Source organism: Bombina bombina, chromosome 3, assembly GCF_027579735.1.
Source record: "Bombina bombina isolate aBomBom1 chromosome 3, aBomBom1.pri, whole genome shotgun sequence".
Lineage (NCBI taxonomy): Eukaryota > Metazoa > Chordata > Amphibia > Anura > Bombinatoridae > Bombina > Bombina bombina.
Window position 1 is genome coordinate 966,307,203 of NC_069501.1, and position 15,844 is coordinate 966,323,046.

Below are 15,844 nucleotides of genomic sequence, written 5' to 3' on the forward strand. Positions count from 1 at the left end.
TCTTAGTGCATTTTGAAAGTTTTTAACAGCTAGACAGAGCTAGCTCATCTGTGACATATAGATGACATTGTGCTCCCTCACGTGGAGTTATGAGTCAGCACTGCTAAAATGCAAGTCTATAAAAATAACTGAAATAAGCAGGCAGTCTGCAGAGGCTTAGATACAAGGTTATCACAGAGGTTAAAGTGTATTAACATAACAGTGTTGGTTATGCAGAACTTGGAAATGGATAATAAAAGGGATTATCTATCTTTTTAAACAATACGAAATTCTGGGGTAGACTGTCCTCTAATGCACATCCCATGCAAAAATCTGGCCTACACACAATCAACACTAAAGAGACACATTTCTGAAAGTTAACAGGAGCATTTTTAAATGTATTTCGGGGAATGATTAAACTTTTGTTTCATTTTATTTTTAAATACATTTTTACAGAGTGTTTAACCCCAGAAAAAAGGGGTTAACTGAAACACAGTCAAAATGATGCAGCAATACATAGAAACATAGATATTGACGGCAGATAAGAGCCATATGCCCAGCAAGTCTGCCCGACCTTACCTAACAGTATACAAAACATTTTTATCTCACTGAGAAAATGTTGCTGGACTGCAATTAGTATTCTATTCAGCTCTGGTAGACGTTTGGAGGCAGAATGGTGTAAAATAATTTTGAAACATCAGCATCACTACAAAATAGTCAGCTAATCTCAAAGAAAAATGGAAAGTTATGGTTGTTGAAGTTTTATGAACTGTTATGCGCACTCATTTTTCTACTTGTTGTTCCGATCACTCTCTGGGTTATCGCTCCTAGTAACGTGTCTATGACTTGCTAATGTAGCTAGGCTCGTTGCCCCTCTGGAGCTCTCTCTGCAACGTCGGGCTAGCGCGCCTCAGTGATTTCCTGTGCTACTAGCTATAAATAGCGTGCTCAGGAGTCTCTCATTGCCTGTGTATTGTTGGCAATATGCTGAGTGCACTATTCTTTGAAGCCTGAACTGTTGCCTGACCTTCTGAAAGTTTCTTGACCATTATTCTGCTTCACTGACCTGTATCTTTGCTGCCAGTCTGTTAGTGGAACTTTTGCCTGGATCTGACCAATCTTTTGCCTCACATATTTGTACCATCACTGCCAGCCTGTTAAAGGAACTTTTGCCTGAATCTGACCATTCATCTGCCTTACGTATCTGTACCTCAACTGTCAGGCTGTTAATGGAACTTTTGCCTGAACCAGACCACTCTACTCTACTCTCCTGCAACCTTGTACTTTGTTATTGGTACACAGCCAGTCTGAATATGCTTCCTCGGAGTCTGAGCTTCTCCTGCTGGGCTTCTTCTGGTGTCCCTACTGCACCAGTCTCCCAAATCTGTAAGTGACTCAATTTCCTTATATCAGCCTTGTCACTTCCTCGAGTCACATCCTGTGACCTATCCAGTGTATTTCTATCACCACTTCTCAGCCTCAGGGCCCATACCTGGACAGACACTAACCTCGAGTCTGATAGATGCATAAGATGATTTAAAGACAAAACCAAAAGGAAGGACCATAAATAGCTGAAACTTTTATCCAGACCTAGAAAGACAAAAAATACCAATTTTACATTTTTCAATAGTCTTTCACCTGTGTCACATTTATCCTGGGACACGTCATATTGAATGAGCCTTTATCTCCATCTTTAATTCAAATATTGCCGATGTTGTTGACATTTCCACCATCCACAGAAACCTGAAGGAAAAAAAAAAAAAAAAGTACAATCTTGCCAACATAGATTCAAACAGCCTGTGCTCTTAAAACATTTTATTTATAAAAAAAATCAAACAGCATAATTTCCTTTATTACAATAAGTATGTAGGTATGAGCAAGTTGGTTAGAATTGACCAGATAGGGACTACTTGCGATGCTTTCCACCAGAGATCAACCAATGTTAACAGGCCCAGACTGAGCCTAGGGTATTTGCCCATGGGCTGGGGCCAGTTGCCTTAGACCTACACAGTAACCAGCATTACTATTTTTGCATAATGCAGAGCCAGGCCTGCCTCTCACTGTCTTGCTATGTCTGTGAGACAGTTAAAAAGGGACAGTCAACTCAAAAATTTTTATTGTTTAAAAAGAAAGATAGTCCCTTTATTATCCATTCCCCAGTTTTGCAGAGAAAACATGGTTATATTAATACACTTTTTATCTATGTGATTAATTTGTATCTAAGCATCTTCTGACAGCCCCCTGATCACATGACTTTTTATTTATTATCTATTGACTTGCATTTAAGCCAATTAGTGCTGTGTTGTTAGAACCCCCAGGCGTGAGCACAATGTTATCTATATGGCTCACATGAAATAGCACTCCCCTGTTGTGAAAAGCAAATTAAAAAAGCATGTAATCATGAAGCTGTCTTTAGTGACTTATAAAAAGACAGAAATTTAGGTTTAAAGGTTATAAAGTATATTAATATAACCATGTTGGTTGTGCAAAGCTGGGGAATAGGTAGTAAAGGAATTATCTATCTTTTTAAACAATAACTATTTTTGTGTTGACTATCCCTTTAAGGCTGTACCACCCCCTCATCCTTTCAGTGAGCCATCTAAGGCCTGGGACCTTCCCCCAGCATTACATTAAATGATCCTCCTCATAATAGCTGGCTCTCTAATCTCACACCTAGGTAGATAAGGCGTATGAACAGATTATTGCTGCTCTTATTTAAATAGCACTTTTCTTGGGGTCCAAGTCTTGTCACCTAGTGGGCGATATATCATGCTGAGGCAGACAGGGGTGCATACACAAGCACTATTTTGCATTCGCATGAAATCCCGCCTCTGTCCGCGCACAGATAATCACGCACGGACAGGAGCTGTCAATCTCCCCGGTCAGTAAAGACCGGGAGGTTTAATTTCGTCAAACAATAGGTGGCGAAGAGGTTAGCAAAGCAGCGGTTTGATGACCACTGCTTGTTAAATACGACGTGCAGGCTCTCGTGTGAGAAACTGCAGCCTTAGAGGCTCAAAGGCTAGCGAAAGCCTTTGATAAATAGACACTCTAGTGTCTGCCTGTCGTCTATCCTCTTGTATATACTTGCATACTGCCCCTTTCAGTTTATTAACTTGGCCCCCATTTATTAATCACTGACAGACAATGTTTTGTCCCCATTTAATAATGCACAAGAAAATCCTTGGGGTCTGATTTTAACCCCTTAATGACCAAGGATGTGCCAGACACAGCCTACAAAAACCGGTCTTTAACGACTAAGGACGTGTCTGGCACGTCCTCAGGGGTTTCAAGCGCTGGAAGCCGATCGTTGGTGGAGTGGGATGGATAGTAGGGAGGCGGGTGGGCGGCCCATTGCTGGAGGATTTCCGGTGAGCGGGGAAGAGAGGTCCAGGAGCGCCTAAGGGAACGGGAGCGGGTGGGACCGCTACACTATGACACATTTTTTGTGAAAGGGAAGAGAGGGGGATAAGTGTTGGGAAAGGGATCTGGGAGGGGGCAGCTACACTACAGAAAAAAAATTGCGATTTTTATTTAGCAAAGCCTAAAATTTAGCAAACTGGGTACTAGCAGACAGCTGCCAGTACCCAAAATGACAGCACATTGGTAGAGTGGGAGGGTGAGAGCTGTTTGGGGTGGGATCCTACACTGCAGAATATATATATATATATATATATATATATATATATATATATATATATATATACACATACATACATACATACATACATACATACATACATACATACATACATACACACACACAAAATAAAATAAAAAAAACTTTTATTTTAATACTGGCAGACTTAAGATGGGGGTTTCATTTGTGGGGTGGGGGAGGGAAGAGAGCTGTTTGAGAGGGGTCAAGGAGGGATCAGGATGTGGGATGTGTCATGGGATGTGTCAGTTGGAAGGCTGATCTCTACAATAAAGCTAAAATTAACCCTAAAAGCTACCTAATAACAGGGGTGTGGACATTTTTTTAAAAACTACTTGTCCAAGGAACTAAAGCGGATCCCAATCTACTTGTCCCTTGTGACAATCTACTTGTCCTGATTCGCAGAATAATTATTACTGGCCATATCTTGCTTGGAAACATAAAGGCCTGCAGCTCCCCATTGCACAGTTTGCATAACCAGTTAGCAAGCATTAGTAATGCACTAGTTAAATGTTTTAATTAAAGAGTTTATTAGAATGTACTTCGGTCCTTTAAAGATGTCATCATGTCTACAGAATCAGTTTACATGAATTGACTCCAATATGTGCACATGAACTTCTAAATAATGTAATCAATAAAATGATCAACGAGCTGAAGCAACACACAAAAACATAAATGAGAACAAAAGCAATTTACCATTTCATTTTATCATTTGGCCCAGATGAAAATGTTGAACTTTTAAAACTTCACCCATTTCTTCATGATGTTGCCCAAAATAATGGTTTACTTTATGACAGCTATATTCAGCTATTAAGCAGTTAAGGATTTCTACAGGGAATCCTGGCAGCAATAAAAATCACTGTAACTGTATCCAATACGAGGTATACATAGTTTTATGCAGAAGAGCGGACCGTGATAAAGCAAAAAAAACAAAAACAATAAAAACTTACCCTGCAGGTGCCCAAACCTGAGTTAATTAAATGTTTACTTCTAATGAAAGGTAATAACTTTATGCTGAACATCACAACACCACTAACATGTTCTATGCGCGCAGCCATGATAGCTGAGACTTGTTCCTATCAGGTTAAAGGACCTATAATGTCACATAAACCAAATGACTGCAATGATTACGTGGTACAAAGATGGAAAGTAGTAAGTCTAAGCGGATTGCAATGAACAGCATTTCTACTAAGGTCCACACTTTTTAAAAATATTTGTGCATGCACGTCGCAACCCGTGATTTAAAGAACTAAAATTTAATCTATTCACCATACTCTCTTGAAGCCATGGATTACAGCTCATGGTGTAGAGAGCGGAAACACAGCGCAAGTTGTGCCCATTACAGTGTGTACTAAAATGTACAGCGCGTACCCCAGCAAAGAGCACAAATCCATCATCTTTGACATATACACTGGGTGTTTCTGAAGCTGCCGCTGAGCATGTTTGTATGGTACTTTGTGTTCTATTACTTAGCAGTCAGAGCACAAAGTAGCATAAGACATGCTCAGCAGCTGCTTCAAAAACACCCGGTGTAACAAGAATCCATATGCAGAGCTAGGTTAGATGTAGAGTTGGGAGATCATCCCTTGTACAAGCACAGGCCCATTGTAGTGCGCACAGAGCATCCGCCAATGCAGTGAACAGCCCCCTGGTGTATTACTCGTTCAGGGCAAGCTCATTACCTCAAGCATCCCCTGCTGGGCTAGGTTAGGGCATAGTAGCCCTCTGGAGGGAGGGTCGAGTGTCAGTGTGTAGGAGCCGGTCTGTGACATCACGTAGAGGGCTGGGATCAATAACTACTAGTATGTCTATTTTACTGGAACTACTTAGACATGCAAAAAGTTAATACCACATATCAGTTTACCCCTAATGAAATAAAAATGTGATATCACCGTTGTTGTTCCATTTGTCATAATTACTTAATTAGCTAAAATTGGCTGTGTGCCTATTACATATATCACACTGAATATTTGTAACACCGCTCCTAGTCCTAATAGCGCAGAAGAAGAAAAGAAAAAGAAAAAAGCTTAAGCCCTGCTTGCCCGCAGCAGGGCTAAATGGAAAAAACCCCCACATGCCCAGCACCAGAAACTGCATGTCCCGGGCGATAGGAATTGCGCATACCTGTAATAAACCCCTTCACTGCTGGACATAATATAAGTGTGGTGCGTAGTGGCATTTAGCGTCCTTCTAATTACTAAAAAGCAATTCCAAAGCCATATACTGTATGTCTGCTATTTCTGAACAAAGGGGATCCCAGAGAATCATTTACAACCATCTGTGCCATAATTGCACAAGCGGTTTGTAAATAATTTAAGTGAAAACCTAAAGTGTGTGAAAAAGTTATCGATTTTTTTATTTGATCGCATTTGGCGGTGAAATGGTGGCATGAAATATACCAAAATAGGCCTAGATCAATACTTTGGGTTGTCTACTAAAAAAAAAAAAAAAAAAAAAAACCATGTCAAGGGATAGTCAGGGATTCCTGACAGATATCAGTGTTATAAGGTAACTATCGCTAATTTTGAGGGGAAAAATGGTTTGGAAATAGCAAAGTGCTACTTGTACTTATTGCCCTATAACATGTAAACAATGGGTATTTCTAAACTCAGGACAAAATTTAGAAACTATTTAGCATGGTTGTTTTTTGGTGGTTGTAGATGTGGAACATATTTTGGGGGTCAAAGTTAGAAAAAGTGTGGGGGGTTTTTTTTCGTTTTTTTCCATCATATTGTATAAAAAATTTTATAGTAAATTATGATATGATGAAAATAATGGTATCTTTAGAAAAGCAATTGAATGGCGAGAAAAACAGTATATAATATGTGTAGGTACAGTAAATGAGTAAGAGGAAAATTACCGTTAAACACAAACACCGCAAAAATGTAAAAACAGCCCTGGTCCTTAACGGTAAGAAAATTGAAAAATTGTCTGGTCACTAAGGGGTTAAGCTGCAGTTGGATGACCACCACTTCTTAACTTGCAGCAAGTCTGCACCAGCCTATTGTGTCTATATGTAAACTGTAATTTTGGATTTACCTTTTCCCTGCCTCTTGGGCAAGGGCATATGTACAGGGGTCTCAGAGGGCTGAATTGAGATCTGACCCACATATCTAGGGGCCCCTTCTGGCCTTTCAGTTAGTAGTGGCATCCCTACAGGGCCAGGTGGTGCCTGGGATCCACCGCCACCATGTCTCGCCCCTCTGCATGCACCAAACCCCTCCCCCGTGCAAAGACGTCTTACAGTATAAGGAAAATGTCTCGAATTCACTTTATAGTGTTTCCAAGATGACCATCACAGTGTTGTTGCACAGTAAAACCTGTCACCAGATTTATACTGGAAGGATGCACATTCTGTGGAGTGGAATAAGGGAGAACGATGGCAGTCACAACATCCACAATCACGCAAAAACAAGCAGCTCCTCTGGATGATGCCTGTTGATGTCTATAGCTACTTGTTTTTGTGTGATTGTGGATTTTGTCTTTGTGTGTGCATGTAGGTGCCTGTGAATGTTTGTGTGTTATTCCTCTCTGATAGTGTAACTTACCTGCGATGACAAGTGTGCAGATGCCTATTAGTTTGAGTGACTGTAACTACAGTGTGACGAGCAATAAACAGCTATTTGTTTTTTAAAGTGGACTTCAATAACTTCTGTTTGTTTTTTTAATTACATTTCACTTTATTTTTATAATATTTAACAAAATTCAATAAAAAAATGTTAAATCTAACTAGTACATTATACTTGTCAGTTTTGGGGCATGGTTAAATAACAAATGGTTAATGGGTTAAAAAGCCAAGTCTATTTGTGGCCCCATTCCAGCCCTAGTAGTTAGTTATTTGTGGATATTGGAGAGCACAAAAGCACAGACAGTTTTGGAATTCAGATTATAAAATGCCAATGAGATGCAATAAATGTTTTTTACTAGCTACATTGTAAATAGTTTTAGCCCCCAGGTTAGACAGGCATGGTACTTAAAATGAAACTTTCATTTTAATTAAACTACTACAAACCAGCTTTAAAATAATGGTTCAGCTTTTTAATGTGAGATTGGCACACATGTTGCATACATGCATGGTGTGCATGCCATAAGATAAAAAAAAAAATGATAAAAATTTCTACTGCAGGCATTTTTAAATACACTAAGATTTTTTTATTATTATGGACTCATGGAGCAAAGTCCTCAAATGGTTACAGGCTCGCTCATTTGAGCCTGCAACTGATATTTATGAAGTGACAGTTTAAATTGCAGCTTCCTAAACCCTCTCTACCAACTTAGAGTTGGCAGATGAAAATCACCCTGGACTCATTCGACCAGGATGATTGACAAGCCCTGCTCTCATGCAACAGGTTGTGCTAGAGCAGGGGGCAGCATTGAGATTTTTTTAAATATATATATATATATATATATATATATATATCAAATGCAATGAATTAGGAAGCAATTTGCTATGAAATAAGGGCAGGTTCACAACATTTGAACCTCGTCCATCTGCAAATTCATAAATGTAGCGCTAAGCATTGCAATGTATGTGTAACAAAGACTTCAATAGGCCTTTAAAATGACTTGAAAAAAATGCAAATTCTACCAAATTAGTTAATGCATTGAAAAAAGTCAGGCTTATAAGAAAAGCATTGAGAAATAATAAAATATAACATTTCAAGTCCTTCGGAGGATCTCTTATAAATATAATGTGCATGTAGAGATCAACTTGCGCACAAACTAATTGTTTTCTGGATTGTATGTATTACATGTAAATCTTTATATATATAAAAAGTAAGAATGATAAAAAATAATAATACTAATTGAATACACAGGGCTTGGCAAATACCAACTCCCAGGAGACCATGGTGACCAGTTTGGGCTGAGTAAATTGTATCCTGATAGCAGGGACGAAACTACAGGGGGTGCAGAGGTCGCAATTGCTTAAAAAATGTTGACCTGCCACTGCCTGCACTGATATCATGTGAGTGTGACATGATGCTTCACTAGTGACTCTGACTACAGGGGTTAGTCTTTCTGTTTTACCCATTGGTGTTTGTGTGTGCGTGTATGTATGTATGTATGTATGTGACTGTGTGTTTATATGTTTGTGGAACCAGCAAATTACAGGCCTTGTTTCTAAAGCATGGGGGGAGGGGGAAAGAGTGTCACTATACAGAATCACTATATACATTAGGGGGGGGGCTGGGTAATGTCACAGACTACTGTGGTCACTTTATAAAGTACTGGGGCAGGTAGGGTCAGGCCAGCTATCTCACCGGCAGATTTCAGACTGTTTCACTGACTCACTATATACAGTACTGGTGGGTTAAACAGTGTCACTATATACAGTAATAGGGGGTCAGACCATCTCACAGACCGTGGGCACAGGGCACCTCCTTTTGCAGACATGTAATCTGATTCTTTTTTTTTCTGTATTAAATGTTTTAAAAAAAAAAGTTAAAAAAAAAAAAATCACTTTTTTTTGGGGGGGGGGGGGGGGGGGGCGGCGGGAGCCCTTCTTAGATTCTTGCACCTGGGCCCTGTGGTTTCTAGTTAAGCCTCTGCCTGATAGCAGTGCGAGTCCTCCCAATTACCAAAAAGTCTGATCATGTGTATTGTGCAGCTATAAGCATTGTGCTTGCATGAGGGAGCGTGTGCTGAGCTCAGCATCAAAGGCTTTGGTAATTGAAGAAGGATGTGGATTGCTGTTGAATCATTTATTAGTGCTCACTCCGTTAAAGAGCATTACTTATTTCTTAAAGAAGCATAGATTATAGATCAGCAAAAAAATATATATAATGTTTTAGGAGTATTTCAAATTTTATAATTGGCTGGATCTTGAATATCTAAAACAGCCTGGATGTCCCAAATTTTAATACCAACTTGAGTACGTTTACCTGGTCTCCTTTGCTGTGGCTATTGTGAGACCAGCTGTAGTGACCTCCTGTGGTAGTCAAAGCAATCACTGCATTGGTTGTTGCATTTAACAAAATGCAGCATATGTGATGAGCACACAAGTATCTAGGGCAGGGATTAGAAATGCTGGCAAAATGAGTGAATTTGTATATTCTTAGATATTTATGGGAAATGGTCAACGTTATGTCCCACAGGTCACCGCTATAATAGCCAACTGTCCATGTGGATCTAAAGGTGAATTAAGCGTAAACGACAACAATTATTATACATTGGCATTTCTGTTTTAACCCTTTGAGTCTGTAGGTGTTCTACTAAGCTGATGGGTACATTTGGCTCATTACCAATACCGTGTACTAATACAATTAGGCAAATAACCTAAAAAAAACAAACCTGATCCTATATGACATGTAGCGCTTAGTAAGCGCATGTGTTTGACAACCGCAGGTCACTGCCAGAGTTTCCTTTTCCTTTCAGAAATCAGAGCGCAGTCACTGTCCCTCTCCCTTTTGCTCCCAGAATGACAACGCAAAACACACCGCTCTCACCTGGCGCTCAGTGCAATCAACTGTTCAGCTCTCCCTGCCTGGAGCGGTCACCCCCGGGCAGTCCACAAATAGTGCCAGATAGTTACCGTACAGACTCAACCTGCACAATCCAAAACAAGACAAATAAGGTAGTGGCTAGGTCCCATCCGGGTAAAGCACCACTGACGTCATGCCAGTCACGTGACTACAATGATCATGTGGCACACAACGGTGTGAATGGATGTGGGAGATTCAAGTGCTGTATTTTTCTCACTTTCGCTTTCCTGATAGCACATGAAGTAAAATCAATTTTCTGGACAAAGACGTGAGACCCGGATGTTAAGGGGCTGACATGTTATCTTCAAGGAAAGTGTTTTTAAGAAAATACCATTCTGGTTTAGAGTATTTTTGTATTGCAGGTATTTATAGCCCCTTTCTAGATATGTGAGTGTTAAGGTGGGATGGATTTTAGCATAATACAAGTAATATTATATGTGCGAGTTTCAATAGAATATAGGTGGAGGCTTCACAATTAATATTTTTATAACATAGAAACTGTAAAGTCAATAGTTAACTTTCATAATTCAGAATGTTAAACTGCTTTTTTTTTACCTCTATAATGAAATTTGCTTTGTTTTTTTTTATATACTTTGTTGAACAGAAAGACAAGGTAGGCAGGCTGATAGGGGCTTAGGAGTGTGCACGTGTCGTTGCAGTAGTACTTGTATCTTTGTACAACATTGCTATAAACAATGTAGCAAACAGTGTTGCCAGATGACTAGAGACACGTGCACAATCCTGAGCTTATCTAAGATAACTCCTTAACAAAGGATACTAAGATAACTAAGCATCATTGATAATAGAAGAATATTGAGAAGTTTAAAATGTCATGGTCTATCCAATACATTTGTTTAGTTTTGCTTTTAATGTCCCTTTAATATGATGGTTAAATAACTAATATTGTTTTGAATATTTTAAATATTACGCTTCTGGGGATCAGTGTAAGCTAGACAAGGATGGAAAATGCATTTGTTTTTAAACAAACATTTTTTTCACTGATCCTCCTCCTCCCTCCTCCCTTTATAAATCTTCCACTAAGTATGTCTATAGCACTTTGCTGCTATACATGATATACTTAGTGTGGGCACTGCTGTATCTATTAGCTGCACTGCCTGCTTGTCAAATGAAAACAAGAAGTCTTTGGAGATTAAGGGTGATTAAAAGCAGGGAAAACGGAATTTACAGGACAAATGCATTTTCAATTCTTGGATTATCCCCCTTATCTTTACCTTTATAAATAATCAAAGCAATATTACTCACTTTTCCATCACTTTAAAGGGATATTAAACCCACATTTTTTTCTTTCATGATTCAGGTAGAGCATGCAGTTTTCAGCAACTTTCTAATTTACTCCTATTATTAATTTTTCTTTGATCTCTTGGTATTTTTTATTTTAAAAAGTAGGAAAGTAAGCTTAGGAGCCGGCCCAATTGTGTTTCAGCAACCTTGGCTAGCTAGCACTTGCTGATTGTTGGCTACATTTAGCCACCAATAAGCAAGCGCAACTCTGGTACTGAACCAAAAACGGTTCGGCTTCTGAACAAACATTGCTGCTTTTCAAATAAATATACCAACAGAATGGAGAAAAATTGATAACAGGAGTAATTTAGAAAGTTGCTTAAAATTGCATGCATTCAATTTTGACTGTAGTGTCCCTTTAAGCACTGCATTCTATATGTGTGTGAAAGGATTACATGCATTATGTGCATGTGAGGCTCTTTCTTGCCCCTCTGTGTTTCTCTCATCTCTCACCCGTACTTTCTACTTGTCCCTGTCTTGTGAGTGTTGGGTGGGCGTAGGGTCCTATAAAAGGTCAGTGTCTAGGTTTTCAGTGTAGGTAGTAGGGTAGCGGAACAAGTATATATCATAAATGTTATTTTACATATGCGTAAAATGTTCTGCTTTTTTCACAGATCTATAGAAAATGTCCCTGTTTACTTGATCCTGTAGCATTAAAATGACCTTCACTGGAACTAAGGTTTTCTAGCCCTAACCCTGAAAAACAGCCCCAGACCATTATCCCTTCTCTACTAAACTTTAGAGTCGTCACTATCTTCTGGTGGAAAGCATTCGGCTGCTACAGTCCAGTGGCAGTGTGCTTTACATTGCCTCAGCCAACACTTGGCATTGCTTGGGTAAAGCTGCTCGGCCATAAAAACCCATTTCATGTAGCTCCCAATGCACAGTTCTTGTGCTGATGTTGCTTCCAGAGACTGGAAATCTGTAGTGAGTGATGCAATAGATGAGCGGTGATTTTATGCACTTCAGCACTCTGAAGCCCCACTCTGTGAGTTTGTCTGGTCTTCCACTTTGTGGCTGGGCCGTTATTGCTCTTAGACCCTTCCATTTCACAATAATAACAATTATAGTTCACCAGGGCAGATATGTGGCAAAGGTAGCATCCTATGACAGTACCAATTTTAAAGTCACTAAGCTCTTTAGTGTGACCAATGTTTGTGTATGGACATTTCATGGATTTTATGCTCCTTTTTAAATGGACATGATACGCAATTGTTTCCCCTTTTATTATTCAGAGCATACCATTTTAATCAAAGTCTCCATTTATTTATATTATCTAAATTGTTTTGTTCTCTTAGTATCTTTTGTTGAACAACATACCTGAGTAGGCTCAAGAGCAGCAATACACTAGCTAGCTGCTAATTGATGGCTGCACATATATGCCACTTGGCTTACCCAATCTGTCCTGCTAGATCTAAGTAGTGCATTCCTGCTTCCTCAACAAAGGATACCAAGAGAATGAATTTGAGAAGTAAAGTAAGAAAGTTGTTTAAAATATTATGCAATCTAAAATATGAAATAAATATTTTGGGTTTTATGTATCTCTAACAATGGGTGTAGCAGAAACGGCAGAACTTAGTAATTAGTATGAGTGTCAATATACTTTTGGCCCATTTGGGAGCCACAGAGCACTGCTGGTTCTAAGCAGAAACTGCTGCTGACCCAATCAGTAGTAGTTTCCACGCTAGGATTGACTATTGAAACAAAGGGGACTTTCATTCATGAAGTATAAGATACTTCATGTAGAAAGCTCCTTTATTTGTTTCAACCGATCGCCGTTCTCACCTGCTACAGCAGCCCACGGCTAAAAAATTGTTTGCTAAGGAGTGACGTTTTCACCTCTTAGCCAATAGCCGTGCGGTAAATCCGGCTCCCATGGGCGCCAAGTCGGATTTACCGTACGGCTATTGGCTAAGAGGTGAAAACGTCACTTCTTAGCAAAAAAAAAAAAACATTTTTAGCCGTGCGCTGCTGTAGGAGCTAAGAACGTTGATCAATTGAAACAAATAAAGGAGCTTTCTACATAAAGTATCTTATACTTCATGAATGAAAGTCCTCTTTATTTGTTTCAATAGTCAATCCTAGCGTTTGCACACCGCTAGGATTGATTTTCACTTTAAGGCCCTTTAATGTTAATTTATTCTGCTGAGGACAATAGGAGATAGATATAGAACAGGCAATACAAGAGAGTGTGCAACAAGGTTCTGTCGAATATTAGATTGTTAAAGTAAATAACAGGGTTTACACATAGTCTTGTTTGCACACTGTCTTTTATTGCTTGTTTTCCAGTCTTCTAATTGCTGTTGCTATTCTAACCAGGGCTGGACAGGCCTGCTGAAACACTGGGAGAGTGTAGGCACAAAATACACAAATTTTTATATAACTGCATGTAATAGACACTGCTATAAAGAAGAATATGCACAGATACTGATCTAAAAATCCAGTATAAAACCTTTTTAAAAACTTACTTAGCTCCCAGTTTAGCATTGTTAAAGGGACACTGAACCCAAATTTTTTTCTTTCATGATTCAGATAGAGCACTTGTTTAAAGGTGCTGTCCAATCAGCAAGGACAACCCAGGTTGTTCACCTAAAATGGGCCGGCATCTAAACTCACATTCTTGCTTTTCAAATAAACATACCAAGAAAATGAAGACAATTTGATAATAGGAGTAAATTAGAAAGTTGCTTAAAATTGCATGCTCTATCTGAATCACAAAATAATTTTTTTGGCTACAGTGTCCCTTTAATAAAGTAGTCTGGGACACCCACTGAAAGGGGCTGGGTAAACAAAAATAGCAGACAATCCCCACTTACCCCCTTCCCTGCAAATGAAAAGACAGATAAAATAAACATGAGCCTGCAGGAGTCGGTAACCGCGCGTATACATCTGGCACTGTGGGGCTTGGCTAGGAGTCTGAAAATCAGCACAATGTTATTTAAAAATAAAACTAGACAATTTTACAAAAACACTACCAGATGGGCTATATAAATGGATTATCTACAAAACATTTATGCAAAGAAAAATCTAGTGCACAATGTCCCTTTAAAGTCAACTGTGATCAGTGAAGCAATTTAGACAGGGATCGTTAGTCAGTTCTGTGTCTGACAGTGGTCAGATTACTCTAACTGGCATCCAGCTACCTGTGATGGGTCTCTGCTCCGTAAAAAAGTTTTGTTTTCTATAGAAACAGGGTCCTAGTGTTAAATATGTATGGAAATTATTAGCCCCAAGCCCGTAAGATGGTTTATGGGGGGAAAAAAACTCTAAATGCTTTTGTTACATTTTAAGTTACCTTTGAGAGAAGTATTACAAAATAAATTGTCTTCACCCTCTTCTGATCTAGCTTTTATAAACTGTATGCATAACTAGAAACAGAGAACAAACAAATGATGCAAACAAAAGTAGCAGAGTGAGCTAGCGTGAGTGGAGACCGCTATTACTAGCGCAATATGCAGAGTTAGTATAAGTATAAAGGGGATAATATCACTATTGTACTTATGTCGTAACCCAAGCCATTTGCTGTTGCTGCCAAGCAAGAAAGAAAGTAGAGCCAACAGGATATATGATGGTTAGATGGTAATAGATAAAGCCGTATTTGTCAGGAAAGCCAGGTCCTGTATAATCAGATGCCTGTGTTTGTCGTAACAACAGTCCTGTTGCTCTCTTTTTAATGAATGATACAAGTGCAGTGGCAAGCCTGAGCAGTGGAAAAACAGGTATAGTAAGCAGGCATATGTTCAGTCAGTGCGTTAGGGTAGGGTACAGATGCTAGGTGGGGTAACGCTCATACAAAATAACAAGGCTCATATGTAACTAGAGAACCCGTTATGAGAGAAATAAGTCCCAAACCATAATAGGATGCAAACTGTAATTACTCACTGCCCTAGGTATGTCCGCTTGGTTCGTTCGTTTAAAACATCCTGCTGCACATCTCGATGTAAGTCGCCATAGTAGTATTCGTGTTCCCAGCTCTAACTCTGCTCAGCTGGTCTCCACGCTAGCACGCTGCTCAGCTCCTCCTTCAGGCGTGACGTCACCCGGCAGGGGGATCCAATGTCGCTGTGAACGGTAAATGTGGATTGGAGTCCCAGTACTCCAAGTAAAATATAGCAAAAAAATCCAAGAAATGTTCCAGCCGACCAGAGTGTATAGATAGATAAAAAGTGTACTTTATTAGGACCAGTTAAAAATATATACAAAAATAGGCAGACTCCTGTGAAACAGTGGGAGTTAGAAAAAGGTCTGACCGGTTTCAGCCAAGTAGGCTGTAGTCATAGACGTGTTGCACCTGTGCAGGTGCAATCTATTTAAAACTCTTAACTCCTCCCCAAGGAGGTGATAAAAGAAAAGGAGACAAACACCCACTGTTTAACCCCTTAAAGGTAATATATGAAATAGTAAATAGATATGTAGACAGACT

At 39.3% G+C, this 15,844-nt stretch overlaps 1 protein-coding gene across 4 annotated transcripts in view; it reads right to left on the reverse strand.

Annotated features, from left to right (window-relative positions):
* Window positions 1-10,228, reverse strand: part of RCBTB2 (RCC1 and BTB domain containing protein 2) — a 193,244-nt gene extending 183,016 nt beyond the window's left edge. For 2 of the 4 annotated variants that reach the window (XM_053708022.1, XM_053708025.1), the window contains exons 1-2: window positions 10,084-10,228; window positions 1,618-1,722 (exon numbers count right to left, since the gene is read on the reverse strand). In XM_053708022.1, the coding sequence (XP_053563997.1) occupies window positions 1,618-1,647 (30 nt within the window). In that variant the 5' untranslated portion in view covers window positions 1,648-1,722; window positions 10,084-10,228. The other 2 variants (XM_053708023.1, XM_053708024.1) reach the window with 2 other exon arrangements.
* Window positions 10,229-15,844: the final 5,616 nt, after the last annotated feature.